Source organism: Ursus americanus, chromosome 3 (assembly GCF_024610735.1).
Source record: "Ursus americanus isolate L20-20 chromosome 3, mUrsAme1.1.p, whole genome shotgun sequence".
Classification (NCBI taxonomy): Eukaryota; Metazoa; Chordata; class Mammalia; order Carnivora; family Ursidae; genus Ursus; species Ursus americanus.
Genome location: NC_142129.1, coordinates 47576440 through 47603652, shown reverse-complemented (window position 1 = coordinate 47603652; position 27213 = coordinate 47576440). Strand labels below are relative to the sequence as shown.

Sequence of the window (27213 nt, the reverse complement as noted above, 5' to 3'; positions counted from 1 at the left end):
TAGGGAGAGGGTGGGGGTAGAGGTGGGGGGTGGGCAACAAAAGGTTCTGTCCTTTCCGCCCTGCCCCTCAAGGTTATGGGTGATGTCCAAATTTAAGGCAGAAGTTCAAAGGCAGGAAACAAAAGAGTAAACCGGCATCTTTCTTTCCCCAAAGGGAAAAGGCAGCCTCAGTTGGGAGCTTGGGACAGAGTGTCCATAGAGGCTCCTGAGAGTCCGCTTTTTATACCCAGACTGGTCTCCATCTTCCTAAGGGGATCCCCCAAGGCCACCTAGAGTGGTTCTACTTCGGGCCTCTTAATCCTGAGGTGAGCAAGCCCAGCCTGGGATCAAACTCATTGGCCACCATCTCAAGCCCCAGGACTTTCTCCCAGGTTTCTTTCCAGTCTGAAAGGATGAAACCCCCAATTCCAGGTCCTGAGATACCCCATTATTGAGACCCCCTACTTCCCCAAAGGACCTGGCCAGTCACCTTGGCTTCTCAAGCTTGGCTTCTAGTGGACTTAAAATCCTGACTAAGTCACCTCCCCACCCCCTCAGGAGCCTGGTAACTTGTCCCTTTGGGGGGGTAGTAATGGGGGGCAGACATTTGGCAGTAAATGGCAAACAGGAAGAGGACTGTCACACCAGAACCCAGTACTCAAGTTTCCAGTCTTTATTTTCCTTGTGCCCTGTCGCCTGTATACATGCTGCGACATACGTGGTGGGTGAGAACGGAGGACAGGCCAACACTCATCACAAACAGAGCCACCAGACACTTCTTAAAACAGGGAGGCAGAGGAAATTCAATGGGAAGGTGGTTGGCTTTCTCAGCTGAGGTCCCCAGACCCTGGAGGGCCAAACTACTTCAGAGCATCCCCCTAATGCTTCCCAAACATTGCAAGAATTGAAAAGGTCATTCCTAACTCCCTTCCCGCCCCTCCAACACCCCAAGGAAATCAACTAATGGCAAAATTTAAGAAGTATCCAAACAAAATAGGTTATGGTTCTTTTATTTACAAGTCTTTTGAACACCATCCCTGTATGAAGCGTACATTCAAATATTTTTTAGCAGTGAGTGAGTTTAACCGTGGAACACTGTAAACAGATAGAGCCTTTAAATATTCTCTTCATCATCTTTTTCCCTCTCTACGTTGCATCTTTTAAAATTCGCTTTGGTTCCTGCAGGGAAATAGATATAATATAATATAATATTTACTTTTTAAAATAATTCCAAACGCTCTTGAGCTCTTGGAAGGTTGCCGGAAGCTTCCAAGCTCAGTTCTGGGGCGCAAAGGGCAGAGTGCGGTGCCAGACTGGGTGTTTTGGGGACTCAAGCCCCTCATAGCTGGGGACCGCTGGCCAGGCCCACTGTTCCGCGGAGCAAATCCAAGCTTCAGTTAAGTGTGGTGGAGACTTTGTCAGGCTGCCGCAATCCACAGGCATTTCCTGCAGAGATCTTGGGGCCAGCGGCCTGGGCGCAGCCTCTTAGCTATTCGATGTCTTCCACCTCGGGAAAGGTCTGTTCTGCGACCAGGCTTTAGGCCTGAGTGGCAGTCCAGGAAGAAGAACCTCATCGGTAGGAAAAACTAGGTGGGCTGCAGGAGGCGACTGCTAGAAGCTCAGGCCTCGGACAATGCGGTGAGTGGCTAGGAGGGGTGGAGAGCCGCTAATGCCACCTGGAATAGATTTTTTTCCCCGCGAGGATCAGCAGCCCTCTCCCACCTCATAGCCACCTCTTAGTCCAGCCGTCTTTCACATTGGCTTTGGAAAGCAGCCCCACTCCAGACATCTAGGAATCCTCCCCCCTTCCTCCTGCTCCTGTCCCCAAGCTGAACTGGGTTTAAAGACTGAATAGCTTCTTGACGCAGGGGTCCTGGGGGTGGGCAGGCTCCATGTGGAGGGTCCTGGGCCCAGGTCGATCTCCAGGGCGCTTGGCAGGAGGCCCAGTCCTGATGGAGACCACACCCAGCCCAAAGCTCCACAGTCTCCAGGAATGAACCACCAGGGGTCCCAAACCATTCATTCTAGTTGATGCACAACTCCCCAAATCCGATTTTTGTTAGGAATCTTAACCACAGATGCCCAAGAGAGTCCCAGGCCGCCTTCTTAGGGGCCATCTCCTTGTAGCCTCCCCTCTTTTGCACATCTCTTTTCTTCAAAAGTCACCACGTGCCTTGACCTTGTCAAGGGCAAAATCTGCATACAATCTCACGTGTGTGGAGCCCCCCACCCAATTCCAGCTGGCGGGAGCCTTAGAGGAGTGGGTTGGCCGAGTAGTACTGTAAACGGTCTCTGTTAATTTTTTTTTCCTTCATCCTCCTGTTCTGAAACCAGATTTTGACCTGACGGTCGGTGAGGTTGAGCATGCGAGACAGCTGCAGGCGCTTCTCCTTGTTGATATACACACTGAAGAAGAACTCCCGCTCCAGCTCCCGGATCTGGTACTTGGTGTAGGGGCAACGCTTTTTTCTGGTGCGTTGACCACCTGTGGAGGGAGAAGGAAGCAGGGAGTGAGCCAGGTGTGGGGGCTGCAATCCAACCCAGGGCAGCGAGTGGAGGAAAAGGGCTGGCCCATGGGACCTGGAGGCCCTGTCCTAGCCCCCTCAAGGTCTCCTCAGTCCCCTGCGTTCAGGCTCCTACTGCCAGCTGGGGACAGGCTGCAGGCGGAGACTCAGCCCCAGATAAAAGCCAGCTCCCTCGATAGGCCCCCAGGGAAGCTGCTCACGCTGCCCCCAGAGCAGAAAGGAGGGCTCCTTACAGCAACAGGCGAGTTGGTGCCGCAGGAGCGGCTTTCAAAGCCACCGAGAGGGGGTCGCCGGCTGCCTCCAGCCCCGCCAGACTAAACAAACAGCCGCCGGCGGCCATTTCACCTTCCAGCACCTGGGCGGCCGGTTCCCGAGGCAGGAAAGTCGGCCCCAGCCCCTGTCTTTCCCGGCGGCGGCTGAGACTCGGCCCTCCTTAGCATCTGAGGCCGCTGCCCCGTTTTTGTCAGCCTGAGTCCTGGCCACCAGCTCCTGCCTCCTCGACCAGCCTCCTGGCTTCCCCGAGGTGACGGGGTGGCGGCGGAAGCCCCCTGCCATGGGCCTTCCCAGAGCACCAAGGCCACGCAGCCGTCCTGGTCCGCGGCAGGGCAGGGCTGCTGTTCTAGAGAGCGTGGAGGGAAGAGGGGTTTCCTAAAGCTGCGGGCAGGCTCGACTTGCTCCCCTTTTCAGTAAAACTTCACAGGACGGAGGGAAAAAAAAACCCGCTTTTGACAGATTGAATAACAATTGTGACTAACATGCAGTGGGACAGAAGGCGGCACGTAATTGCCACCGCGACAGAGGAAATGGCTTCCTTTGGATAAAAAGGCCAACTTTGGCTTAATTTGTTTCTTTTAATATATTGCTCGAGCTAAGCGGGCTATTTTATCTGTTAAACACGCTCCTAGCGCCATCGTTAAACAGCGATGCCTTTGAATCCCGGCCGGGACTGGAGTCCCGACGCAACACATGGCTTTTATAAAAATCTCCGGATTACCTCGCTATCAAAGGCTCCCGGAGCCCTTGCAGGAGGAATTTACAGGCGCCCACCTCCGGCTCCCCAGCCCGAGCTGGCCCCGAGCGGGGTCGAGCTGCTGGGCTTGGGACTGGGAAAGGGAAAAAGGGAAAAAGGGAAAAAGGGAGTTGTGTGTGTGGTTTTTTTTTTTTTTTTTTTGGTTTTTTTTTTTGGTTTTTTTTTTTTTGGTTTTTTTTTTTTTTTTTTTTTTTGCAGGCATGCCTTGGCCGGTGGGTATTTCACGGCCAATTTCAGCACTCGCCACGTGATCCCGCCTTTTATAACAAAGTTTTGTTGGGGGAAACCTAAAGGCCCTTCATAAACCTTATATGCTTATAAAACAGCATATAAAAATTTAACAGCGGTGCTGCGCTAGATTTCCAACTCCCCTTTCATAAAGCGCAGGGCGCTGCCTTTATACGTACTGGAGCCGCCGGCCTTGTCCTCAGTGTGGCCGGAAGACGACTCAGGGCTGCTGCTGCTCTCAGGGCGCCGTCGCCGCTCCTTCTCCGCCGCCGCCGCCGCCGCCTCCCGGCAGCCGCCGCCGCCGCCGTCCGAACTTGAAGTTGCCGGCGTGCCCGTGCCCGTGGCCGCTGCTGCTGCCGCCGCCGCCGCCGCCGCGGAGGTCGCTGCGGCCGCTGGGGGCCCCTTCTCGGCGCTCTTGTCCCCGGGGTAGTCGGAGGAGGCGAGGTTTTCCGGGGTGCCGTAGGCCGTCTCGAAAAACTGGTCGAAAGCCTGCGGCAGGACGCCGTTCCTGCCCACGGTGCTATAGAAATTGGACGAGACGGCGGGGGTGGGGTGGTGGTAGACGTTGGCCGAGCTCTTGGCCAGCACGTCGCCAGGCACGCCGGCCGCGCTGGGCGCCTGCAGGCAGTCTCTGTGCACGAGCTCCTCCGCGGAGTAGCAGTGAGCCAGATTGCCGCGGGGGTGCCATTTAGTGGCGGGCTCAATGGCGTACTCTCTGAAGGTCACTTCGCGTACGGGTTGGACCTGGGGCAGGTTGGAAGAGTAGGAGTATGTCATTGGGCGCGAAGACGGGGTCTGGGGCAGAAAAGAAGGGAGGCTGGAGAAATCTGGACCCGAGACGTAGTAAGTACAACTTGGCAAATACATGTTAGAGGAGCAGGGACCACGCTCATCAAAATCCATCATTGGGCTACCTTGGGCTCTCCGCAGTAGCCGAGCTTAACATGATTCTCCACTGCAGCTGCCTCTTTGAAGCGGATCCGTGAAGTAGAAATTTGGAGACGTAAGCTGACGTGGAAATCTATCCCCATCCTTAGCAGGGAGGTGCTGGTCATGTGACCCGATGTTGAAATTGACAAGCTGCGAGCTGGTCCGGGCCTTTTTTTTTTTTTTTTTTTCCCTTTCCTTTTCCCCCCCTCCCTCCCCGGCTTCCTTTCTTTGTAGCCACCTCAGGGGAAGCAACAGATCGTCACTCGGTGTTCTCACCGAAAGCACGTAATCGCCGGTGTAACTCATGTTGGCTGGGGGGCCTCCAGGCGCGCGGGGAGGCTGAGGTGCGCCCCAGGCCACTCGCGTGTGCTCAGCTGCACGGTCCTGGCCCTCAAGTGCGCCGAGGGCGGTGAGAGAGCTCAACTCCTGCCACCCATCACTCCCCGGGTGAGGGATGCCCCAGGCTGGGGGTGGCCGGGTGGGAGCTCGTCGCTGCGTGGCCCGTGCGCGGTCCTGGAATCTATTCTCCTGGAGGCTCGCGTTAGCATCTCCTTCGCTATCCCCCTCCCACAAGCTTGCTCTGGGAACCACCTCTGTCTCCGACTCTGGCCGGACCCTTCGGGGCCAGGGTTCGCAGCCGTGGATGTGCCTGCCTCGTGGCTCGCCCGATTTGCACGGTGACTTGATTACATGCTCGCATTCATGGTCACTTCCGAAGCGCTTTAGTGCCTTCCGTCCCTAAACCGCCAACAACCAGGGCGGCTTCCCCCGCGGTTTGTCAGGCATCTGCAGGTCCCGGAAGGGCCTTCGTCTTACCCGGGATCCACCTCCACTTCATCCTCACTGCCGGCCTCCTCACTCCACCCCCTGCCCTTGAAGAAACCCCTTCCTCCTCGCTGCCTGTGGGGGGTTCGGAGTCGCTCGGCGGAGCCAGAGGCGTGGGGGCTGCGCCACTGTGCACGGGTCCGCCCGCCTGCCTGGTCTTCTGGAGCTGAGGACTCGGGAAACCATGCAGTTGAGGCGAGCCTTGGGCTGCTTAGAGGCACTGACATCCGAGGAGCCTTTTCCTGGGTATGCTGCACCTTCCGGGGGCCCACCAGGCTGCCGGCAGAGCTGCAGAGCTGAAAGAGAGTGGGGGCAGTGAGGAGGAAGGAGGCTAGGGCCAGGGAGCTGTGGCTGAGAAAGGGGTAACACGCCTCCTCTCCTTCCTTGCAAAGCGTGAGAGCCAGTGATGTGCAAGCAGAAGCTCAGAAGGCTCGGCGCCCTTTCTGCTACTCATCCCACAGAAGGAACACAATGCTAAAGAAAAGAGCCATGCTTCCCAAACTCCCGGCACCGTGGGTGACAAGAACACCCTGAAAGGGCTAGGTTTGAGCCAAAGGTGGAGACAGGGATCATAGCTGCTAGTAGGAGTCTAGCTTTCTAGGGAAGAGGAAAGAAAAAAATTAAGATGGTGAAAAATCGGGTTTGCCATCCTGCAAGACCGAATGACCAACGTTTGGGAGAAGTGAAAGAAGAGGGCATAGAGCAGCCAGGCAGGACCGGGGACTGGGAGGGGCCCAGAGGCCTCCCCACACCTGTCTTCTTGGAAGGAGCTGGATGTCGCTGAAGGAAAGTCGAAAAATGAAAAAGGATAACCTTTTCCCTTTCCCCATCCAGGAAATACCCGAAGGTATTTATATATCTTGGGGAGATTTAGAGTATAAACTCCAAGATCTTTGGTATTTAAGTGTCAACATCGATTTATTTATTTATTGCTGAGCTGACTGTAACTGACTCAATAACAAATCTAATCATGTATTGCGCTGGAAAAGAACTATTCTCATTATGTATTTTCTCCAAACGACGGCCCACCATTGCATTTGAATGCCAGCTGTAAATATCAATAATATCAAGTAATTACTCTGCAGTGGAGTAAACTAATTTATTAGCATTAATGTTTATGTGGCTCCTACCCCCTTCCTTTACAAGGGTTGTTTATCACAAATCAACCTACTCGGGCACATTGGTGTAATTCAGGATTTGCTGCAAGAACTTGCATACCCCTTGAATCCCTGAGAGTTGAACTTGAAATTACTTGTGCATCTTCAGCCTGACATGTTTGTCCACTGTGGCTTGTGCAGAGGGCAGCAGTGGTGTGGGAGAAGGTCTTGTGGGCAGGAAGGTTGTTGGGGAAGGGCAGCCTGAGACCTCCTAAAGCTGGGAATTACAGTTACGGGATTGCCCTGCAGCGAAAAAACTTCGATTTCCAGCAGCGGCCCACAAGGCAAAATATTTATTTCTCCACAGCATCTCTTTCTTGGAGACAGAATATAAAAGGGAAAAGGAGAGGTTTGTGAACAGTAATATCTGAGCTGTTCCCTGGATTGATTATGGCTTTCCCAAACTATCTCCCAGCAGCCCACCCAGTCCCCGCCACCTCGACCCTCGAACAAAAGGAATGCTTGAGGGGTTTCAGTGACTTTGCCATAACAAAGGCGCCACCATTTCGGGGCTTGCCCCGCCCCTGGGTGAAGGCAAACAAATTCTTGCACTTGTATTAGGGCTTTTAAGACTATAATTGAACCCGGGGGCGTCTAGGAGAACTGAAAACAGTTCTAGCCAGACCTGGGGTTTTATAGCAGTTTTGGCAGTCAACTTCAGCTTGTGCCTGAGCAGACCGGCTGCGGCGGCCCGCCTGCGGGGGACGCCAGGCCGCCTCCCCCAGCTGCATGCAGCCCCTCTCCTAATTAGATCGGTTTCCCCCTAGGTGCCAGGGAGAGGGGATCCCGGCAGAAAGGTCAGTATGGGGAGATATGCTGTTCTGCCTGATCGATGCCTCCCATGTCCTTGAGAGCCAAGCCGAGAGGGTGCCAGCAGGTCTGGATGCCATGGGTGTCTGTGGGAGACAAAGGCAAATTTCCGAGGAAAGGCTAGGGTGGAGGAGGCTCTCTCAAAGCGATCAGCAGGGCGGTTCAGAGGGCTGTACCGATGCGGGGTGCCAGGAGGGACACGCAGCCTGGAAGAGGGTGTATGGGGGTGCTGCGGTGAAGATGGATGAAGGGAAAGGCTTTTGATGCCAGGGGAAGAGAAAATGTCTGGAGTGGCGAATGCTTTTACTTCCCCAGCAGAGACAGGCGGGGGTGCTCCAATCCCCAAGGCTTCGCACTGTTCCCAGCTTTGCCTGCTCCTGCCCCTCTTGCCCGGAATATACTGGCAGAGTGAATGTTTGCATGGGGGGGGCGGGGTAGTTGGGGGTGGTCGCAGATCTGAGGATTAGACCAAATCTGGGGAAGCCGGGGAGGCAGAGCTGCAGCTCCTCGCTTTTGACTTTGCTCTGAGCCTAACAGACTCTTCCACTTTGCAGGAGATCCAACAGCCGAAGTGAGCCCACCCGGCTCAGGGGAAGACCTGACGGGTGCTAAGGCCACCCTGGAAAGCCAAGTCCGAGTTGCAGTTCTTGAAGAGATCGAGTGGGCAAGGCTATGACATTGGCCCTGGTGGCTGTTTGCCCATGAACTGTTCTTTCTCAGGAGCTCCACAGCGCAGGGCCATCTCCAAAAAACAATCTTCAGCATGTATTTCCTTTTATCCTCAACCCAGAACCCCACGGCAGCTAATGCAAAAGGCCAAAAATGTTTTGGAGGAAGAAAAACAAAGACAGGAAGTGGCGGCGGCCTGACGGTGCGTGTGTGTCTGCGGAGAAGGGAGGGAGTCTTTTCAATCTCTTCTTGTTGTTTTTCCAAACTTCAAGGTCTAGGCAGCCCTCGCAGGGCCGGGCCCTTTCGCTCCCCAAGCAGCGTTTGGAGATGGCCACCCGGAGAGGAGAAGGCTGGCGCCCGCGCCAGCGTTGTCAAGCGGAAACGGCTAACGAGGCGATTTGCTCAGCAAAGCAGACCAAGCCTTTGCAAGGCTTCGTTTGATTTGGCCCTAAATGGGGGGTGGTGTGTTTGAGGGGTTCGGCAGTACCTCACGGATCCTCCTTGCTGGGGCTGAGTGCGCCCTGGTGGGAGATTCCTGCATCCTGCGCTCCACCCACCTTCCCAGGCAAGATACTGGAATAAATTGTGTCCGGCTATCTCTGCCCAGCACTGCCGCCTCCACTTCTTTTTGCAGCCGAAGGATGCCTGCTGGCAGTGCCCAGGCTGGGTAGCCTTGGTGCAGTCAGTGCGCACCAGGGCAACGTGAGGCTTTTTCACCAGGGGTTGTCATGCTGGGGGCGTTTCCAGCGCAGTCACTTGAGGGGCTCGAGCTGAAAGGACTGTCACTTGATAGGCAGCTTAACACCTGCTCACTCCAAGGGAGAACAGAGCAGTGGCCAGGGAGCAACTCCAGACTCTGGGGTTCCCAACCCCAAGTGGCACTGCGGCTGGGCTGCCCTCCTTTCTCCTTGGTGCCAGCTCGGGCCCTGGGACTGGCTCGTTGACCCCCAAATCTGAGAATCTGAAGTCCCTAATGCCTGCACGTGCAGCCCTTGACTGCTCTGTCTGTAGTCGAAACTGTGAGTGCCAATACCAGGCTGCCTGCTCACCACATTCCCTCCTCAGCTGATCCTGTCTCCCTGCAGCTCCTGCTTGCCTGTCTTCCGGTCCTCTTTCCAGCAGTCTCCCCTTCTGCGGCCTTGCCTTTTCTGATGCCCCTCCTAGGCGGAGCAAGAGCCGAGGTGCCACTGGAGGGCACCCAGTACTCAAGCACAGAGAAATGGGCTGTTAGTTTCCTGACTACTCCCCCCCACCCCAGTTTAGGCCTCCACCAGGGATCTGAACTAGATCTCTTACCTCGTTCTTCTGAACAGTCCATTCCAAGGCTCTACCGTGTCCTTTTCTCTCTCTGCCTCTTTCACCAATATTCCCTTCTTCTCTTCCTGGGACCTAACTGCTGGAAGGCAGCCAGTCTGGGAGGGGTCAGGCCCACTGGACAAACCAAAACTTACTTGCAAAGATCTATAGTCATTTATCTCTGGATCAGGGCACCAATTTTTTTTTTTTTTTTGCCTTTTCTTGTTGGACTGAGCCCCTAGCTACCTCTGTCCCTAAATGTCACATCTATTTCTAGAAAGCACCACAGAAGACTATTTCAACCCCAGTGACCATACTGCACACAGGTGCAAAAGGGAACTGGTGGCCCAGAGTAAAAACAGCAACTGAGTCTTTCGTAGGGTTGGAGGCCAGGCTTTTATTTGGGGGCTGTCTCCTTCTAAGTGGGAGGTGTCTGGAAGTGCATCTGTCCTCCATGGTGATTCTGGGTAATGAGTTGTTTGCGAAAGCCCCAGACATCTCCCAGTATTCGTTCTCAGGAAGCAGTCTATCGGGCAGATCATGGTCAATCTATCACATTTCTAGGCGCTGTCCAGAGGCGGCACTGAGGCTACAGTGAAATATTAGGAGATCCTGTCTTCACTACTAAGTGGAGGCAGGGGTTAACTTATTTTCCCCTTGGCTTGGTGAGGCACCCTCCTGTTCACAAGCTCCTCTACCCTTCCCTATAGTGCAGGAACAGGTAAAGCCTTGAACTTGACCTTATGGTTGGTTCTCATCTGACTCACAGATTCAATCCTCCAAGGCCCCTAAACATCTGAAGAAGTCCACATCCTTCCCCTGGCCACCGAAGTGTGGGGCATAGGGCTCAGCTGAGGGTTTCAGACACCCAAGTGATCTGGTTATATTTCATTTAGTGGGTCCCAAACTGATGGGAGAGAGTTACTTCCTTTGAGAGGAACTATTTTTATTTTTATTGTTGTAGATTCATTTTTAAAAAATCCCCCCCCCTTTATCAAATGGGAACAAATAGAGTAGGGAAAACTTCGACAGACAAAGCCCTGGCTCTCAGCGTCTCCTTTCCATTCTCCCTGAAACTTCGGCCCAGACGGGTTTCTCCAGCCAAGGGTATGCAATAAAGAGGACAAAAGAGGGCGGCCCAACCAGAAGGCCAGCCCTGGCCCTCAGCTGTGGCTCACAGGAAGCCTCCATGTCCCAAGCTCCCTCCTAGGGCAGTTCCCCAGGCTCCTCCGTTTCTACTTGGGGGGCAGCTATCCATGGTTCACATTCCAGACTTGAAAAGAGCGAGCCCATGCCCAGTCCAGCCCTGCCCTTAGAAGTCTCCCCTACGTGCCTTTCCAGGCAGTTCTGTGATGGTACCTATCCATGGACAATTCCTCCAGCTAGTGTCCCCTCAAGACCCTGCTCCACCCGTGCAGTTCTAGGGATAAGGCCCAGCTTTTCTGTCTTCTGTGAAAAAAAGATGAAATCCTTTGCAGGGCCTCTCTGATTCACCTGGGGCAAAAAGCTCAGGGCAGACGCAGCTTAAGCTATTTGTTTAGCATTGGGCCCAACGTGTGACCTGCTGCAGGCAGGCTGTGGGCGGAGGGCAGGGCTCCCTCCCGGCCAGAGCACAATGAGTGGGTTTGGGGGGGGCCCCGGAGTCAGGGATTTTTACCTTTGGCAGAGTGCACCTCACTTCTTGGCCCAGATTTTAGGCAGGAGAAGAAGAGCATCAAAGTGCACAAAGCATCAGCTTGCACTTGAAGGAGCAGACCTGGACTCAAGGACCTTATGAGAAGTTCCCAGCAGGGTCCTTGCTCCCCTATCCTATTCCTGGCCCTGCGGGTCCCTTGTTTCTGCCGGAGCCCAGAACTCGGATCCAGCCACGTCCGCCTTCCTGAGCTTGCAGGCGCTGCCTCTCGCCCGGACTAGGCCTCGGCGGGCTCCGAAGTCTTCTGGACCCGCTCTTCCAGGACTCGACGGGACATAGCCTGGGACAACCCTGGCTGCGGGAACTCCTTTCCAGTCGGGCTGGAAGCCAGGAAAAGACCCCTGCCTCCAGTCTGAGAGCCCGGGCTATCAGAACCTCCTTGCAGCCGGCCACGTGTGGGTCCTGCGCCTTCCTGCGTCCGCCGCGGCCCTGACCGTGGAGGCGGCCATGGTGCCGAGGACTTGACCTTTGCTGCGCGAGGGGAGGGCGCTCTCTGAGCTGCCGGGAGGGGGATTCTGCTGTCTCCAGCTTCTCCCACCCAATAGCAGCCCGGACAACCCACGCAAGCTGCGCCGCTCACCCCCAGACCCCCCTCCATTTTGTGCAGTATCTGCAGACCCGCAGCCCAAACAAAGCCCCCAGCAGTGCGCTCACCACCTCCTTTGCGAGCTCTGGTCCCCAACTCCCCTCGACTAAGAGGCTCAGAGCTAAAGCCAAGCGGTCCAAGGCCGTCCCCAGCGCCCCCTTCTCCCGTTTGACTCCAGCCGCCTTTGGCCAATGTCAGGGTATCACTTTGGGTGTCAGCCGGGCCCCTGCCGGTGCCAGCGTCCCGGAGCGGGGTCCGGGCTCCGGGCTGCGGGCGGCGCTGGGCCTCTGGCCGGGCCGAGCCGCAGAGGCGCGGGGCGCAGCGAGGCCCGAGGCTGCTTCCCGGCCCAGGCCCAGGCGGAGACCCGGGGCTGCCCGGAGCGCCCGGATTCGGGTCCACCCCGCGGTCCTGCGTGCCCAGCTCGCTCTCCGCTCCCTCGGATGTCACCCCACCCCTCGGCCCGGGGCTCAGAAAGCGGAAGTATTTGGTAGAGAAAAACACGGTTTCTTTTCAGCCCGTCTCAGGACCCCTTTTAGAGAAAATGCTCCTGTCAAGTTTTATTTCCCGTGCAAACCACCTTCCATGCTGCCAAGAATTAAGACCGGGAGAGATTAAACACCCGATTATTCTCTTGGGGAGGGCGGGGCGGGGCGGAGAAGCGGGCACCCGCACAGAACATTCGTTTCAATCGGCTTGTCCTCATCAAACAACGCCTAGACAGGCCCGCGAAGGCCCGCTCCCGGGCGCCCGTGACGTCAGCCTGCAGCTGCGGGGCGAGTCCCCGGCGCGGGTGCCCGGCCGGGCCCTCCAGAGTCCGCCTGGCGCGGGCCTGGGATGCCGCGCCTTGACCTCGGCCGGACGCCCGCTGCCCTGCTCCTTCCACACACGAGCCTTCCGAGCAAGGCCGGCTCTGGAAGGCTTTGAGCCTCCATTTTGAGCGGAGGCTTCATTTAGGAGCCTGGAGGCTTTGGAGCCTCGCCTCTGCCCCGGGGCGCGACTTCGGGCGGCGCTCCGAGTCCGCGGCCGCGCGCGTCCTGGGGTCCACGGCCCCGCACTCGGGGCGAGCCCCGCGCCGCGCCCTGCCGCCGGCCAAGGTTCCAGCGTCGCCGAGAGGCCGTTGTAAACGCTTTCTGCCCGCTGGATCCAGCCTTCAGCGGCGCGACGGAGCCGGGAACAAATGAAATGAACTGTGACAAGGCCTTAGCTGCTTTCGTGGAGGGATTTTCCTGCGCCCGCGTCTCTTTTCTTCCCTTTAAAATCAAATTAAAAATAGCAAACACCTCGCAGGCATTCGGCGGCGCTAGGTAGAGGCGCGAGGGTTGAAGCAGCCGCTCAGAAAGTGGGTGTTTTCATAAAGAATGAGGCCGGCTGTTATCTACCCGGCGGCCTAGCAGTTGAAAACTTAATTATTGTGTGCGGGTCCTAAAACCTGGGCATAAATCTCCCCAGACCGCTTGGATAACGCTACATCATTGCTTATGAAAAATGGGATGGGAGCTACTCGCTGCACATTTCTCTGATTCTCCAGGTCTTGGGCTGCTGACACGCATTCGATCAACTTTAAAGGAATGCGCATAAATCAGGAAGCCCCTAGCGTCTCTCCCGTAGAGGTCCGCAAATCCGGAAGGGCGCCTCTGAACCCACCAGGTCTGGGGCTTAGCAGTCCGGGACAGCCTTCGTCTCCGCTTCGAAACTCCGGAATTCGTAGAGAGGAAGCGAGACGCCGCATCTTCACCGAACCCTCCACACACACGCAGCAGGGTGTAATCTGCACACATATTATACGGTGAAATCTGTGTCATTAACTACCCGCACACACACGTATCACCCTCAGCTGAATTTCACTGCCTCGTGAATTTTTAAGAAAACACTTCAATTCGGTTGAGTTTTTTTAAAAAAAGAATAATTTTCTTTCACCCTTTCTTTAAAAATTGCTTATCTTTTTTTAAAAAAAAACAGTTTAAACGGATGGCTTCAGTTCTGCATCAGGGATAAATAGTTAAATGCAAAGTGACATTTTACAGTCATCCACTTCAAATACCTTAATAAATTTGACAGAATTAAGAGCATACGGGAAAAGAGTTTTTTTTTTAAGTCCCACATTTACAATTTTTTAAAAGGTAGGCCATTACAGGATTAAAAATCTTTGCAAATTTAATAGATGAAAACGGTGTCTAGCTGTTTCCATATTTACAATGTCTCGTTCAGAAAAGGTTTCCCTTTTAGGAAAAAAAAATGTGAATCAGCTATTCAACAACACTCTTGCTGTCTGGTGTTATTATTCTTAGGTGGTGGCTGGAGTCCTCCTGATTGTCTTTTTTTCTAAAGGTTTAGGCTAATTGCTACTTGGGCATTAGGGAGCCATCATAATCCAAGGTTATCTGGTAGATCCATGGGAATTTTAAATAAGAGAGGAGTTAGGTAAGACCGACATTATCAAAGACCATTTTAGAACAGGGGAAAACAAAAACAAAAACAAAACCCAGATATATCTTCTGTCATTCGTTTCAAAAACCGAAGGGAGAAAAAAAAAGAAAACTACTACTTTACCCAGAGTTCCTGCGATGGGTTGTGGAAGGGGCGGTATTCCGGCTGCAGAGCTGCTGTTGGCCTCCTTCCTAGGCCTGAGGCTCAGAATATTTCTTACATCTAAAGAAAAATATCCCCCGTCAACAGAAGAGTCCCCTTTGGAGCTGTTCCGTAAACACACAGTATGATCCAGCTTTGAGGGGATTTTCCACCACTTTAAACATTTGGGGAGAAAGTTGTTACTTTGGCTCGATGGCAGCTCATTTAGAAAGGGAGTGCTGGGGCGCACGGTGTGGGGGGCTTGATCTGAAGCATCGTTTTCATTTGTTTCCACAAGTGGAGTGAAAATCCACTTTCAGGACAGCAAAATTGGATTGCACTTCACAAGACCATTCCATATGTATGTTTTCAAGACCACGCTGTTTCTGAGACAGCTTTAGAGATTCTAGAATTCTCCACTTATAAAGAAGCTCTAAGTCTTCAGGTTGGGGAGGTTTCCGTCAGCCAGGTTCCTAACCAACCAATATTTTTTCCATAAAATGATAAGTATGGTTTTTTGATTCACAATTACTTTCCTCTAACATAAAGATAAAATTAATGTCATCTCAAAATTCCACATCCTAAGGCTCCTGGTTCCACCAACATATATATATAATATATATTATATATATATATATAATATATATATACACATAGGTATATATATGCATAGCATGGATTTGACAAAAACACATTACCCTATGTGTATATTAAATATAAAACATACATATGTATTATTTATGACTCTAAACACAGCACCTGATGTGTTGTTGGGGGTCAGTAAGTAGTAGATATAATATTTATTATAGTTTTGATGGTGATGGTTAATATTAAATGTATCTATTTCTTCCACAAATCAAATGGCAGCTTCACACGCTCCGGGATAAGATTGCACATGCCACCCAGGAGCAGCGCTCGGCTCTGAGCTATCCGGGATAACTCCTTCTGCATCCACACTATGGTCATTTTGTAGACACGAGCTCTTTAAGCTCCCCATACTGACCTCTGAAGAGGTGAGCTTCTTTGACTTTCTGAAATGTAACTCTAGAATACTAGAGTCAGCAAGGCATCTGAAGCGTTTTATTTGCCGTATAGACTCCCCTACAGCTCTAATTAGGACGGTAGACCACCTTGGAGGGTGAGGGCCAGCAAAGAATGGTTATTTAAGAACACCTTTTAGACTGTAACAAACACGTACAGCTTTAAAGCAGATCTGCAGAAATCTGATGCGGAACAAGGGCTGTGAAGACAAATCAAACTTGGCCATTAAAGGAAAGGAGCAAAACTTCATCATGTAAAGTACATTTTGTACCTCAACTCTAGAAATCGCCTTAAATTACAACATGTTGGATCATCAGTAATTAGTGATACTCTTCTCTGTACAGATTCTACCAATATATACACAAGCACACACGAGCACCGATATGCAAACGCATACATGTATACACATATATATAATATATATTCACATATATACAGGCACATGTATAACTTACATATATTCAAATTTGTTCCATCTGGAGCCAAAGAAATGAGTACTAAATCTCTAAAACAAGGAGTCAAGGAGGTAAGACCTTTTGATTCCCTTGAAGCTGAAGAATTACAGGGAAGCTTGTCAACGCGAGGTGGCGCCCTTGATCTACTAATCCAGCCGAGGCCAATTCATGAGCTGTCAAAAGTCAAGGTCACAAATTGTCTTTTTTCGTCAAGGTCAAGGTTTAAGGCCTTTCCTAGTCCTGTCATTTCAACAAATATCAAAACCTGCCCTTTCAGACACACGCAGACCCAACAGCAGATTTTAAAATACTGCAGCCCGGGCATCACTGATACTAAACAACTGGTTTTCATTTTCCACAGTGAGCCAGGGAATTTATACTATCTCTTCCTCCTTTCTTCTTTCTCCTTTTTCAGAATGCTTAACACTTCAACTCTCCTGAAGCACTTATCCACATTTTTAGGATTTTTGTTATGAGGGATTTCTCCTTTTGCTTAAAAAATCTGTCGTGAAAAAAAAAAAAAGGCTGAATAATAATAGAAAAGAATGGTCCTTGGTTTGTATAGGACAAACCCGCTCCTTTTCTTTCTGTGCAGTGCACATTTAGCTTGGAAAATAATGAGTATTTTCTTCAGATTTTAATGGCAGTGACTATTTTATTGCCATAATTAATTCTTCTATATCACTATCTACAAATCTAAGGTTTTTAATTATTATTTTTAGTAGAAATGTTTGAAAATCAGGTGCACAAATACATTTTCACAGTGTGCTGAATGTCTTTATTTACAAGATAGCATTTTATAGTGAATGTGAACACAATGAATGTGCTGGTTGAAATAACTGCTTGATAAAAATGTGCTGTAAAGATGAACCCCTAAACTTCCTAATGCAGTCTTATAACACAATAAACAAGGAAAAAAAACACTAATCCCTTAATAGATCAAAATATAGAATGTAAACATCTAAATGTTTCTGGGGGAATGGATTTCCGTTCTGAGTTTTCCAAAAAACAAAAAAGCAAAATTACTCTCCAGCAAAATGTTTAGTAAATATTTGGAAATACCAATTGAGATGAAACATGAATTCTCTTCAAACCGGAGTTCACCAGGTCGGGGTGGACCTCTCAGGAGATCTGATAAAGTGAATTCTATGAAACATCTGATGCTTTAAATATTTTTTTAAAGTTATTAAATTCTTTGGAAAGTAAATTATATCAAGCAGAAAATACAATCCAAATGCCACAAAATATGCTGGTTATGAGCAATTTAAAATTATTGTCAGAAGGACATTCCCACCCTGGGGTCTCCTTGTAGCCTCAAAGGCTCAGCTGGTTGTACTGACTACCAAGACCAATGATCCTCGGAAAAGCTTTCTCTCCCTTTCTTCATTGTAAATAGCCCACGATCATTATTTCAGTACCTTCTTCTCTCTCCCCCTCTAAATCTATACATAAGATGTTTGCAGAATATACAACAATGGTAGGAATTTCACTAAGATATACCTGAGCAGTCACTTAACATGCAGAGGGGATGGCAATGGCGACCCAAGGACAAACAGATGTTTACAACAGCCTCTTGCTTTTGTAACCAACTTTTGGATCATTACCATATAACACAGTATCCTGAAATATTATGGTCACATAAATACTTACAAGATTTCAGTAAATGCGCAACTTATCTGAAATTGCATATTTGGGGGTTGACGTTTGACTCTAGAGTTTGTCATTTAACGGTCTGGTGGGGTTGGCGGGAGAACTGGAAGTCTTTACCTTTTCTTAGAGTAAAGTTCTAAAAGAGTTGTAGATTCCACCAAGGAGAAAGAGATCCCCCTTAGGAAAGCAAAATGCCAGTGTCTTTCTCTTTCTCTTTCCCATTCTTCAATTATTATTATTAAGCATTATGTTCATTATCTGGGCAAAGCAACCAGTTCTGAAGCATTTCTCCAGGTTGCCCTCTCGCTCCACTTTTAATCCATTAACTAGTGGTCTTCAGTTTGTTGATGACTTTTTTCTCTTTGACCCTCCTGTTCTGGAACCAAATTGTAACCTGCCGCTCAGAGAGATTTGTCGTGGCTGATATCCGCCTCCGTTTGTCCTTGGTAATGAATTTGTTCGTAGCATATTCCCGTTCGAGTTCTTTTAATTGCACCTTGGTGTAAGGGACGCGCTTCTTTCTCCCCCGCCTGTAGGAGCTGGCGTCTGAGGGATGAGAGACCACGTCTGGAAGATAGGGAAGAAGGGAAGTTACACAGGGATCACACCCAGGCCAGGACACAGGCGACAGCTTGATCTGAGCCACCCGCCTTGCAGCGCCCAGCTGCCCTTTGCCATGCATTGCACAATCCAGCCTTCCACTACAGTCTGGAGGGTCGGTGGGAAGGGTGGTTAGTTCTGCATTGAAATGAAATCGCCTAAGGCTCCAATGACCACCCCAACCAGGCCATCCTGTCTGCACAGCGCTGGCTTCCCTTGAACGCCTGGCCCGGCGGCCCACACCTTAGCGCCAGGCTCAGGGGACAACACTTCCATGCCTGACTCCTCTCTGTATACCCCAAGCCCCAACACTTGATGCTTCCACACTGAAGCCTTTTTTTTTTTTTTTTTTTGAGAGAACGAATAAGGGCAATTTGGGAAACCGTTTCCAGGTCAATTTTCCATCCTTAAGTCGATGTCAAGGGTTGGGGAGGGCGGGGCACAGAGGGAGAAGGGAGCCAGCCAGGGTCCCCACAAGCTTCTCCCCAGCCATCCCTCACCCAGGGAGAGCCAGGAGCCAGGCCAACTCAAGGGCAGTGCGGACCGCGCCAGCCAGCCGGGGTCGGGCGCCTAGGGGTGCAGCGCCCCCAGGACAGGACAGGGGAGAGCAGAGGGGCAGAGGGTGACCCGGGAGCGAGCGGCAGAGAAGCTGGAGCAGAGCCGGAGGACCCGGGTTGAGAAGGGGGCGCCATTTACCGGGCAGAGTGGACTTCCAGAGGTGGGGAGGCTGCGCCTGCTCTTTGGGGCAGTACATTTGGCCGTTCCAGCCGTTGGGCAGCGCCCAGGGCTGGTAGCTTTCCATGGGAAGACCCAGGGGCTCGTGGCGCGACTCGCCCGGGCCCCCGAGGCCGGGCACCACCGGCATATCCAGGTAGCCAGGCACGGGCTGATGGTGGTGGTAAGGCCCGGGCGCGTAGCCCTGGTGGTAGAAGGCGAACTCCTTAGCGCGGGAGCTGAACTCCTCGGCCGCCGGGCCGGCGGTATCCATGTACTTGTCCGCGAAGGCGGCGGCAGCCGCGGCGGCCGAGGCGGGCTGCGCGCACGACTTGATGGCGTTGGGGTGCGGGCCCATGCGGGCGCACGGGTAGTAGCCGCTGCCGAAATAGCCGTAGGGCAGCGCCGCGGGCCCCGACGAGCTCTGCGCCGCCGCCGAGCAGGGACTGCACTGCTTGGCGGCCTCGGCGCCCGCCGGGCCCGCCGGGCCGGGCCCTCCCGAGGACGACGCAGCCGCTGCTGCTGCAGCAGCAGCCGCTGCGGCGGCGGCGGCGGCGGCGGCCGACGGGGGCGCCTCCCCGGGCGCGCTGTTGTAGGCGGCCGCGGCGCCGGGCGCCAGGGGCGCCGGATGTGCCATCAAGTTGCGGCACTGGTTGGCTGCGGCCGCCGCAGCCGCTGCGGCCGCCGCCGCCACCGAGAAGTTGCCCCCCGCGGCCGCGGCCGCCGGGTGGGGGAAGCCCCCGCCCCCGGCCCCGGCCGCCGCCGCCGCTGCCGCCGCTGCCGCCGCCGCCGCCGCCCCTTCCATGTTCTTGTTGAGTTCGTCGGCCACCAAGCCACCGCCGTTGTCGTAGAGAAACATGACGGTGGGCTCGATCCAGCGGGGGTGGAGGAGCACGGAGGCTGTCATAGCCCGAGCCGCATGGAGAAGACCCCAGTGGCGCTGTTTTAAAAAGCCCCCAAGAAGTGAAGAGCGCGCGGCGCGGGGCCGGGGCCCGAGCGAGGGGGGCGGATCGCGCCCCGCGGGGTCGCGCCAGGCGGCCGCCCATTGGCCCTCCCCCCCCCCGCTCCGCCCACGGCGTATGCAAAGCGGGCGGCTCCAACCCCGGCTCTGCGCTGTGCACCCGCGGTCCCCGCCGCCGCCCGCGCGGTCCCCAGCGCCAGCGCCAGCGCCCGCCGCGGGGCCGCGAACCATTCACCCAGGGGAGAGGCGGGGGACGCGGACGAGTGGGGGCGGAGGACTAGGCGGGTGGGGTAGGCAAAGAAGGGCGGCCTCCTCGCAGCTCTCCTTCCCTTCCTCTGTCCCAGTGGGGCCCAGAGCAGAGTTAGGCGGGGAGGGGACGGAGGAGCGCTGTTGCGTTGAGACCTGAAGCAGTGGGAGTAGGTCAGGTAAATCTGCGGGCGGTTGGAGAAAACGGGGCGTAGTCCAGGCTGGGTGTTTCTTGGGGCCTTTGAAGCTGTTTTCTTTCCAGGTATCCGCGAGTCTTTCTGCAGGGGGACCCTGGCGTGGACACTAGCGCTTTCGGCTTCGAGAGCGTCAAGATTTGGCTCCTTCCAGGGGAAGCCTGGAGGGGCATTTACGGATGCGCCTGGCTCAGGGTTCCTGGGACGTTCCACTGGGAAACTTGGACTGTATTTAGGAGCTCTCTCCACTTTTCCTGTCTACAGTGTTGGCGGGCAATTTCAAACACTTGCACTTAGGCCCATAGGGTGTCAGAACGACCCCCTCACACCTACACTGACACACGCACACACATTCAAGTGTACTCTGATCACCCACACTTAGTGAGTGTTCCACACTCTGCCCCAATAACAACCATTCCTCCTCCAGAGACTTTGGAGCGATCTGTGAGCAGTGTTCTCCGATGCTTCTCCATCTCCAGCCAGGCTGTCCAGTCCTGGAAGTTTAAAAGGAACAGCCCCGGGTGCTGGTTGGGACTTGAGCTACCTTTCTGGGGCCTAATGAGGCTTCATAGATCTTGGGCAGGAGCTCATTCTTCAGGCACCTGGACACTCCCCCATTTCACTCCATTTTGGGACAGGAGAAGGGGGCTCGATGGGACCACTTCATGACTTCCCCCCCCAAGTAGGATTGGGGAGAGCATTGTGTGCAGCCTGCAGAGGGTGCCCGGTCCTCCTCTGTCCAAGAACCAGCCGGAGAAGCCTTTCTTTTGTATCTGGGAAATGCAGACCCTTTCCTGAGAATAGGGTGGGGTGTTGGTGCTGGAAGAGCCGAGCAGCCACCATGTTTTGGTGTGGGATTCTGGGGGTCCTGTTGCTTTGGGGTTACATATTACCATATTACCATTTCCGTCTGTGGAGGCTGTGAGCTGGTCAGATGCCCAGAAGGGGAACATGACGTTCAAAGTGAAAGTGAGTGTATTCTCCAGGAACATCAGGTTTGGGGAGAGCGCTGGATTCCCTTTCATCCCAGGTGAATTGATGAGCATCCAAGCGTGGACCTGCCTTGCCGTCCTGGCTTGCAGACTCAGCCAGAAGCTCAGAGCATTGCAAATATCCCCAGCCCCTATTGCCTGCCCCATCTGCCCTCCAAGGCTCCTGGTTTTCCTGCAGAGTCCAGACCAATAAGGCTGGGCTCCAGCTTTTATCTGCCTTGATCCCTGGGTTAGCCGGGACCAATGTAAGTGTTGCCCAATAAAACCTTCTATGACACCCCTTTCCCAACATACATATACACAGTGTACCCTTCCCCTCCTGCCTTTTTAGTAGCTCTGGGTAAATATTGATCTGTTTACCTCCTCCCTGAATGGCCATTTGCACACTAAGGAATTAGCCTCTGTAGGGACTTGATTTTTGTGTTACTTTCCGGCCCCGTTAGCCTCCCTTCCTTCCTCCAAGTGGCATTGTAAAACTCACGGTGACAAAGAGACAGGATAGGGTTCGAGGCCCCAGTTCCTGAAGACTTGAGGGCTGTTTTACATACGGGTCAGACACGGCTAGAGGCCAAGGTCAAGTTGAAAGTTGCCGTCTAGCCAGTGTGAGAACTGCCATGCAAGCCTGGAGATTCAGGCAGCTGCCGCAAGGCCCACTGCTCACCTCCCTTCTCTCACTCTTGACTCCTTTTTCTTTTGGAATTACTCTTTCTTGTTCTGTTTGGTTACCCAGCTTTTTTTTTTTTTTTTTCCCTGCCTTCGTGGAGATTTTGGGGCGGTGTTTACAGACTCTTCTTCTCTGCCTCCACCCTGCTCTCTTGGCCGGGGCTTCGAGCCTCTTCTGTTTTCCAGCCAGACCCAGAAAAACGAAAACACAGCACAGGGAGCCCCCACCAGCCGGCGCCTGTGCCAGCTCACCTCTGGCCATGGTGCAGCTGCTGGTGCACACAGCGGCCAAGGCCAGCTCCACATTCCTCCCTCCTTCTCCTCACTTCACCGGAGTCGGAGCCCTGCATGCAGAGGAAGGGCCCCAGCTCCACGGACTGCCAAAGTCGACTGGGTCCCTCCTCACCAAAAATGGTGAGACAAGATTTCATCTTGTCTGCTGAGAAGCCACAAGCAGGTTTGTCTGGGAGGGACGGCGCTGGGGGAAGACTTTGGGTTGCATCTTGAATTAGGTTTTGCTCCCAAAACCTGGCGGCTCCTGAATTATTTATTGAGCTTTGTGATGGATCTTTAGTGATCAAGTAATTTGGATATTTTCTTAGTTCCCCATATCTTTCTATCAACTTAAAACAGTCTCAAGACATCGTTACTTAGAGGGAGGCAGCCTGCTTGTTCCCTTTTTTGTCCTGGATCTCGATATATATATATGAAATGATTTTTTTGCCAGGCAAGTCACTGGCGTCCTGGTTGGTGTGCCTTCACTGTTTTTAAATCTGCAGGTCCTGTTAGATATTGAGTTATAGCCACCAACCAGTGGGGATAGTTTCTAGAATTTGAATGAGCTCTGTGAATAATTTTGGGTCTCAGTTTCTAGACTCTCTACTCACGTTGAAGGAAGAAAATCTCTCCCCCTTCTTGTCCTTTGCCCAGGGACATAAGAGATTCATTAATGGTTCCTAATACTATTTCTTAGCCTCTTAGCCCTCCAGGCAGCCACCAAACTGGTTTTCTGAAAAAAGAAATGTTGGAGGGCAGTGAAGAACTGGCGTATGCCCTAGGAAGCAAGCACAGACTCTCCCAATGCTCTTCCTCTTTTCCTAAAGGCAGATCAAGACGCATTTGCTTGCACTGCTAGTTGGATCCGACCCTCTGAGCCATCTCTCGGCTTTTTTGTCTGTCAGGCTCAGGGATTCCTACAGGATTGCAGGGAAGCGCCATCAACCTGGATCCTGGAGATGGTAGTTTTATCCTCAGACCCTTTGTGGGCTAGGCTGGGGAAGTCAGGGTACCCACTGGGATCTGCGGGCAGCAGTGGCCCTTGAGCAAGAGGGTGGCAGGGGTAGAGGTGGGCTCTGTCTGCGGCTCCCTGATTTCTTCCGGAGGAGCCCTGAGTGGGCAGCGTGGGCAAGATCAGAGGGCGGCAGCTTAGTGGCTTGGCCTTTGTTCCAGGAGCTGCCAGACCCTTTCTCTTGCCAGATCCTTGGCAGGCATGGTTTCTTACCGCCTCGTGCAGGCCAGGGTGCCCTGCGGGGCTTTGGCTGCCCTGGAACCTCCCGCTGAAGAAAGAAATGTTGGCTATGGTTTTTTTTTTGGGGGGTGGGGTGGGGTATTTGCTGCCAGCCTGGGTCATGAGGCCCTGAGCTTTCAGGGTTGGAAGAGAAAAGGACAAAAGGAAACCAGGTTTTAATCGAGTTTGATTTTCACTAGCAAATGAAATTTACCTGCTCTCACTTTAACTTGGAGGAGGCTGTCAGCACTACTCCCTGGCACTGTTTCTCTGCATCCATCCAGCATTAGGATAAACATTCCTCCCTTGGTTTTAAAGACACTTTGTATTTCAGGATATTCATGTGTTTCTAATGTATCCAAGCAGCTTTACGAGCTGCATTTGCAGAACATCTTAACCCTCTCTCTCCCACTACAGTAGGGGTGGGGGGCACGGAGATAATGGCAAAGGAAGAAAGATCCGAAGGGGGGGAAATGGCTGAGGAGCTAAGGCTGGCTAAGAGAGAAAGAGAAAGAGAAAAGGAAAAACACCCAAACCAAATTGCATCTCAGAATCTGTGGTTGACCAGACCCTTCAGGAAAGAGACAAGTGGGACTGCGCTGTTCATGGTGGGCTTTGAGGCTTCCCCACCCGCCTCCCCACCAGGGCAGAAGCTTAAGGAGGAAGGGTGGGTTCTGTAGAAACTTAGCTGGCCAGTAGGCAGAGAAAAGGAGCATCCTGAGTCACTTGTTCAAGCTTTCACTCTAGATTTTTGTGCATTGGAAGCATTAAATGAGGCAGCAAAAGACCTAACACTGTAGGGATAGTTCTGGACTGTGGGAAGTCACCTGGTACTGTGATGACCAGATGCTAACAGGGTGAGAACTGGAGGAAGTGCAAGGTCCAGAAAAACCCACGTAGACTCCACCTTGCCTTTAAGATCTCCTCACCCCATGAACTTGGAGGAAGGCAAGTTTTTGGAGTAGCAGCTCTCCTCCTGCCTCAGGTGGGTTCCTTCCAGTCCCAGGCCTTCAAAGCCACCAGGGCACAGCGCTTGGCAAAAGCGGAAGCCCAGGAAGGACCTCAGTTCTAGCACTGCCTTGCAATGTTTCCTCCAGAAAGTCCCTGAGCAGGGAAAGCCTCCTTCCTCCTTTAGAACAACCAGTCCCAGGTCCCAGCCTCTCTGGAGGAGCAATTCCCTCTGCACTGTGCCAGTCATCGGAGCCCCACTGTTGGCGCAAACTTGGAGCGAAGGGAGCGTTGCTGCCTCTGAGACCGGCCTCCCTCGGGCTCAGCGAGGCCTGGGTGATTCCGCCAGTGGTGGTGGTGATGGTGAGGGGAACGCCACCGGTCGCGACCGTGCCAACGCTCTGCTCTTGACTGGATCTGGAAACTCAGCATTCGCTTAGAAGAGGCAGCACGTTAGATGCTGAGAGAACTCAGAGAATCTCTCAGCCGGAAGGAGGAAACGCCTCCTCGCAGTCCGCAGCTGGCGGCGGAGGTACGGGCCCGCTGGACCGTAGGGCCCATGTCCCCCAGGGAGTGAGCTCCCCGTCACTCGGCCGGCGCGCTGGGAGAGCGCAGGACGGCCCGAGGAATTCCGGGCGGCGCTGACGTGAAGAGGGCGAGAGGTCTGTGGCCCCGAGGCTGTCTGCCCCTGCCACCGCCCGAAAGGAGTGCCACCCGCGGGCCTCCACCCCCATCCGAGCTCGATGCTCACGCCCGCAACAAAACAGGAAACCAGCGCCGGGCTGCGGATTCATTATGTCAACAAACGCACTGAAGACATTCGAGCGTTCGAAGGAAACAGGGGTTTGGGACGTACGCCTGGCCCCGCGGAGCCCCGGCTTTCTCGCGGAGAAACCGGCGCAGGCAGTCAGGCGGCCACGCGGCCTGGGCCCGCGGGAGTCCGTCGCTGCTCTGAACCCTAAAGCCTCCTACGTCCCCGACCCGGGTTGCGAATTCTTAACGCACAGAGCAAGCGAGGGGAGGAAACTCACCAGCGCAGCCCCCAGCTTGGGGAACAGAGCAGAGAACGCAGAGGTGTGATCAGACTTTTGCGGCACGTTCTATGCTGTAATCATCATAACGACGCGTGTGCCTGGATATGCACACAGATTCGCACATCAAATGCACGCACGCACACGGTGAACGCGGACAGCCAACGTCATGGGGGTGAAATACACGCATACCAAGGGCCCAGGAAAACTCTTTCCTCCTGCTGGACCAGCTTGGCGACATACTTTGGGGTGGCTGGCGTCTCCCTGCCCGTTCTGATTTTCCCAACCGCTTTCTCCACTCTCTCCATTCCCTCCCCCGTGGCTTCAGTAAATACACCTGTCCCCAGTGGAAGGCGAGTCCCTGGCTGGCATTTACCTGGTTCGGGTGCTCTCCCCAGAAGCTCTGGCTGGCTCTGGGGACCCGCGCGGAGCCCACCGGGAGCGCCGACGCTGCTCGTGGCGCAGCCGCCGCTCCTTTGTCCCGCTGCTCCAGCCCCCGCTCAGCCCAACGCTCAGGGAAACGAAGCAGCTCAATAAAAACTTTTGATATTAGTTTTTATGGGTATTTACACTCTAGTCAGGGGAGCCGAGTACGGAAGCTCCATTAATCAGCCCCCAACCTCGAGTTCGGATGCTCAGTTTATGGGTTGGGAAAGGGAGCTTGCCGGAAAGAAAGCCTGAGGATGGCCGGCTGATGCCGGAGAAATGAAAAGGGAGTAAGGTCGTTTTCCGTTCGTGGAAAAAGAAGATTAAGTGGGTAACTCCAGGTGCTACCCAACGGACCGAGTTTTTATTCGAAACCCCTGCCAGGGATAATTTTTTTCACCTTTGCCTAACACGACATTAAAAGAAATCTTTTTATTATAGAATTTTCTGCACGCACGAAAGTATAATGAACCCCTATATACCCAATTCCTAGTTTCAACCACAGTTGTCATTTTGTTTTTCATGTTTCATTATGACTTCCACTCTTCCTTTCTTTTCTTTTCTTTTCTTTTTTTTCCTGGAGAATTTTAAAGTAACAAGGTAACAGACATCGAATCATTTCATTCCCACCAGGATTTTGAGGATAAATCTCAAGGTTGAGCAATATAGCTCAAAAAAAAAAAAAAAAGGAATTCTTCCTATGTCTGAGGGAAAGGGGTCAATGTGTTTGAATCTGAATCGTTCTGGTTACAATCTAGAAAGAACTTGAAGGTCCACCCAAGAGAAAAATGGGCAAAAAAGGAGTTTGGAGTGTGAATGCATTTGCTTGCCTGAAATTTTATGTCTCTTCTTCATCAAAAATATATATGCATATAACATAAGGAGACTTATGTTACCTTTTCCCAGGAGTGTGTTATCCTTTACTGGAAGAGTTGTACTGCTGGGTAGGGTTTGGGTGAGAGATGATAACCATGCCTCAGTCCTTTCTGGGTTCCAAGCTAACCTATATCCCCTCTTATTGGAAAAATGACCATTTCCCATTTCAACACACTTCCTTCCCTGGTAGAAATCAGAAAGAGATTTCCAAAGATCGAGCTAGGAAGGAAATATTTGTCCTGGATCTATAGCTCATCTCAGCAACCACAGTTTTCAGGAAGAAATTCTATGTATTTTCTAAAATCTGAGCGGTAAAAGATTTAAAAAAAATTAGTAAAGACACTGTGCTTTGTTTGCTTTGTTCTAATTCAGTGGTTTACTTGACAAAGAGCATGATCCCCCCCCCAGCAAATTACGAAGGGTGATTTAACTGAAAGACTTGGCGAATTTAGAAAGCAAAGATTCAAAAATAGAAAATAGTAATCCATTGAATTTGACAAGTCTTATACCAGGCAGCTACTTGCTTTCTAACCCCATTCTTCTGAGTGAATATTGGTCATCCTTTCTGTGGCAGAGTGTTGGGTTATTTTGCATTTAGATTGTTTATGCTTTC

At 52.8% G+C, this 27213-nt stretch overlaps 2 protein-coding genes and 1 long non-coding RNA gene across 4 annotated transcripts; 1 reads left to right on the top strand and 2 right to left on the bottom strand.

Annotated features, from left to right (window-relative positions):
• Positions 1-1479: 1479 nt before the first annotated feature.
• On the top strand, positions 1480-8762 carry LOC123789134 (uncharacterized). The gene is made up of 3 exons (XR_006778687.2): positions 1480-1617; positions 2314-2451; positions 8039-8762. It is a non-coding gene; the product is annotated as an uncharacterized LOC123789134 (long non-coding RNA).
• Positions 1612-4960, bottom strand: HOXA11 (homeobox A11). The gene is made up of 2 exons (XM_045792969.2): positions 3942-4960; positions 1612-2464 (listed from the first exon to the last, which is right to left on the bottom strand). Exons 1-2 carry the CDS (start codon positions 4666-4668, stop codon positions 2232-2234), a joined length of 960 nt encoding a protein of 319 aa, XP_045648925.1. The 5' UTR covers positions 4669-4960; the 3' UTR covers positions 1612-2231.
• A 3956-nt stretch (positions 8763-12718) lies between the features above and the next one.
• Positions 12719-19762, bottom strand: HOXA13 (homeobox A13). Of its 2 annotated transcripts, XR_015723925.1 has the most exons (4): positions 18739-19762; positions 15793-18009; positions 14279-14377; positions 12719-13496 (listed from the first exon to the last, which is right to left on the bottom strand). XR_015723925.1 is itself a non-coding variant. In XM_045793648.2 (2 exons), exons 1-2 carry the CDS (start codon positions 19661-19663, stop codon positions 17765-17767), a joined length of 1170 nt encoding a protein of 389 aa, XP_045649604.2. In that variant the 5' UTR covers positions 19664-19762; the 3' UTR covers positions 14975-17764. The 2 variants fall into 2 exon arrangements, 1 of the variants encoding a protein (XP_045649604.2); XM_045793648.2 differs by lacking the exons at positions 12719-13496; positions 14279-14377 and having other exon boundaries at positions 14975-18009.
• Positions 19763-27213: the final 7451 nt, after the last annotated feature.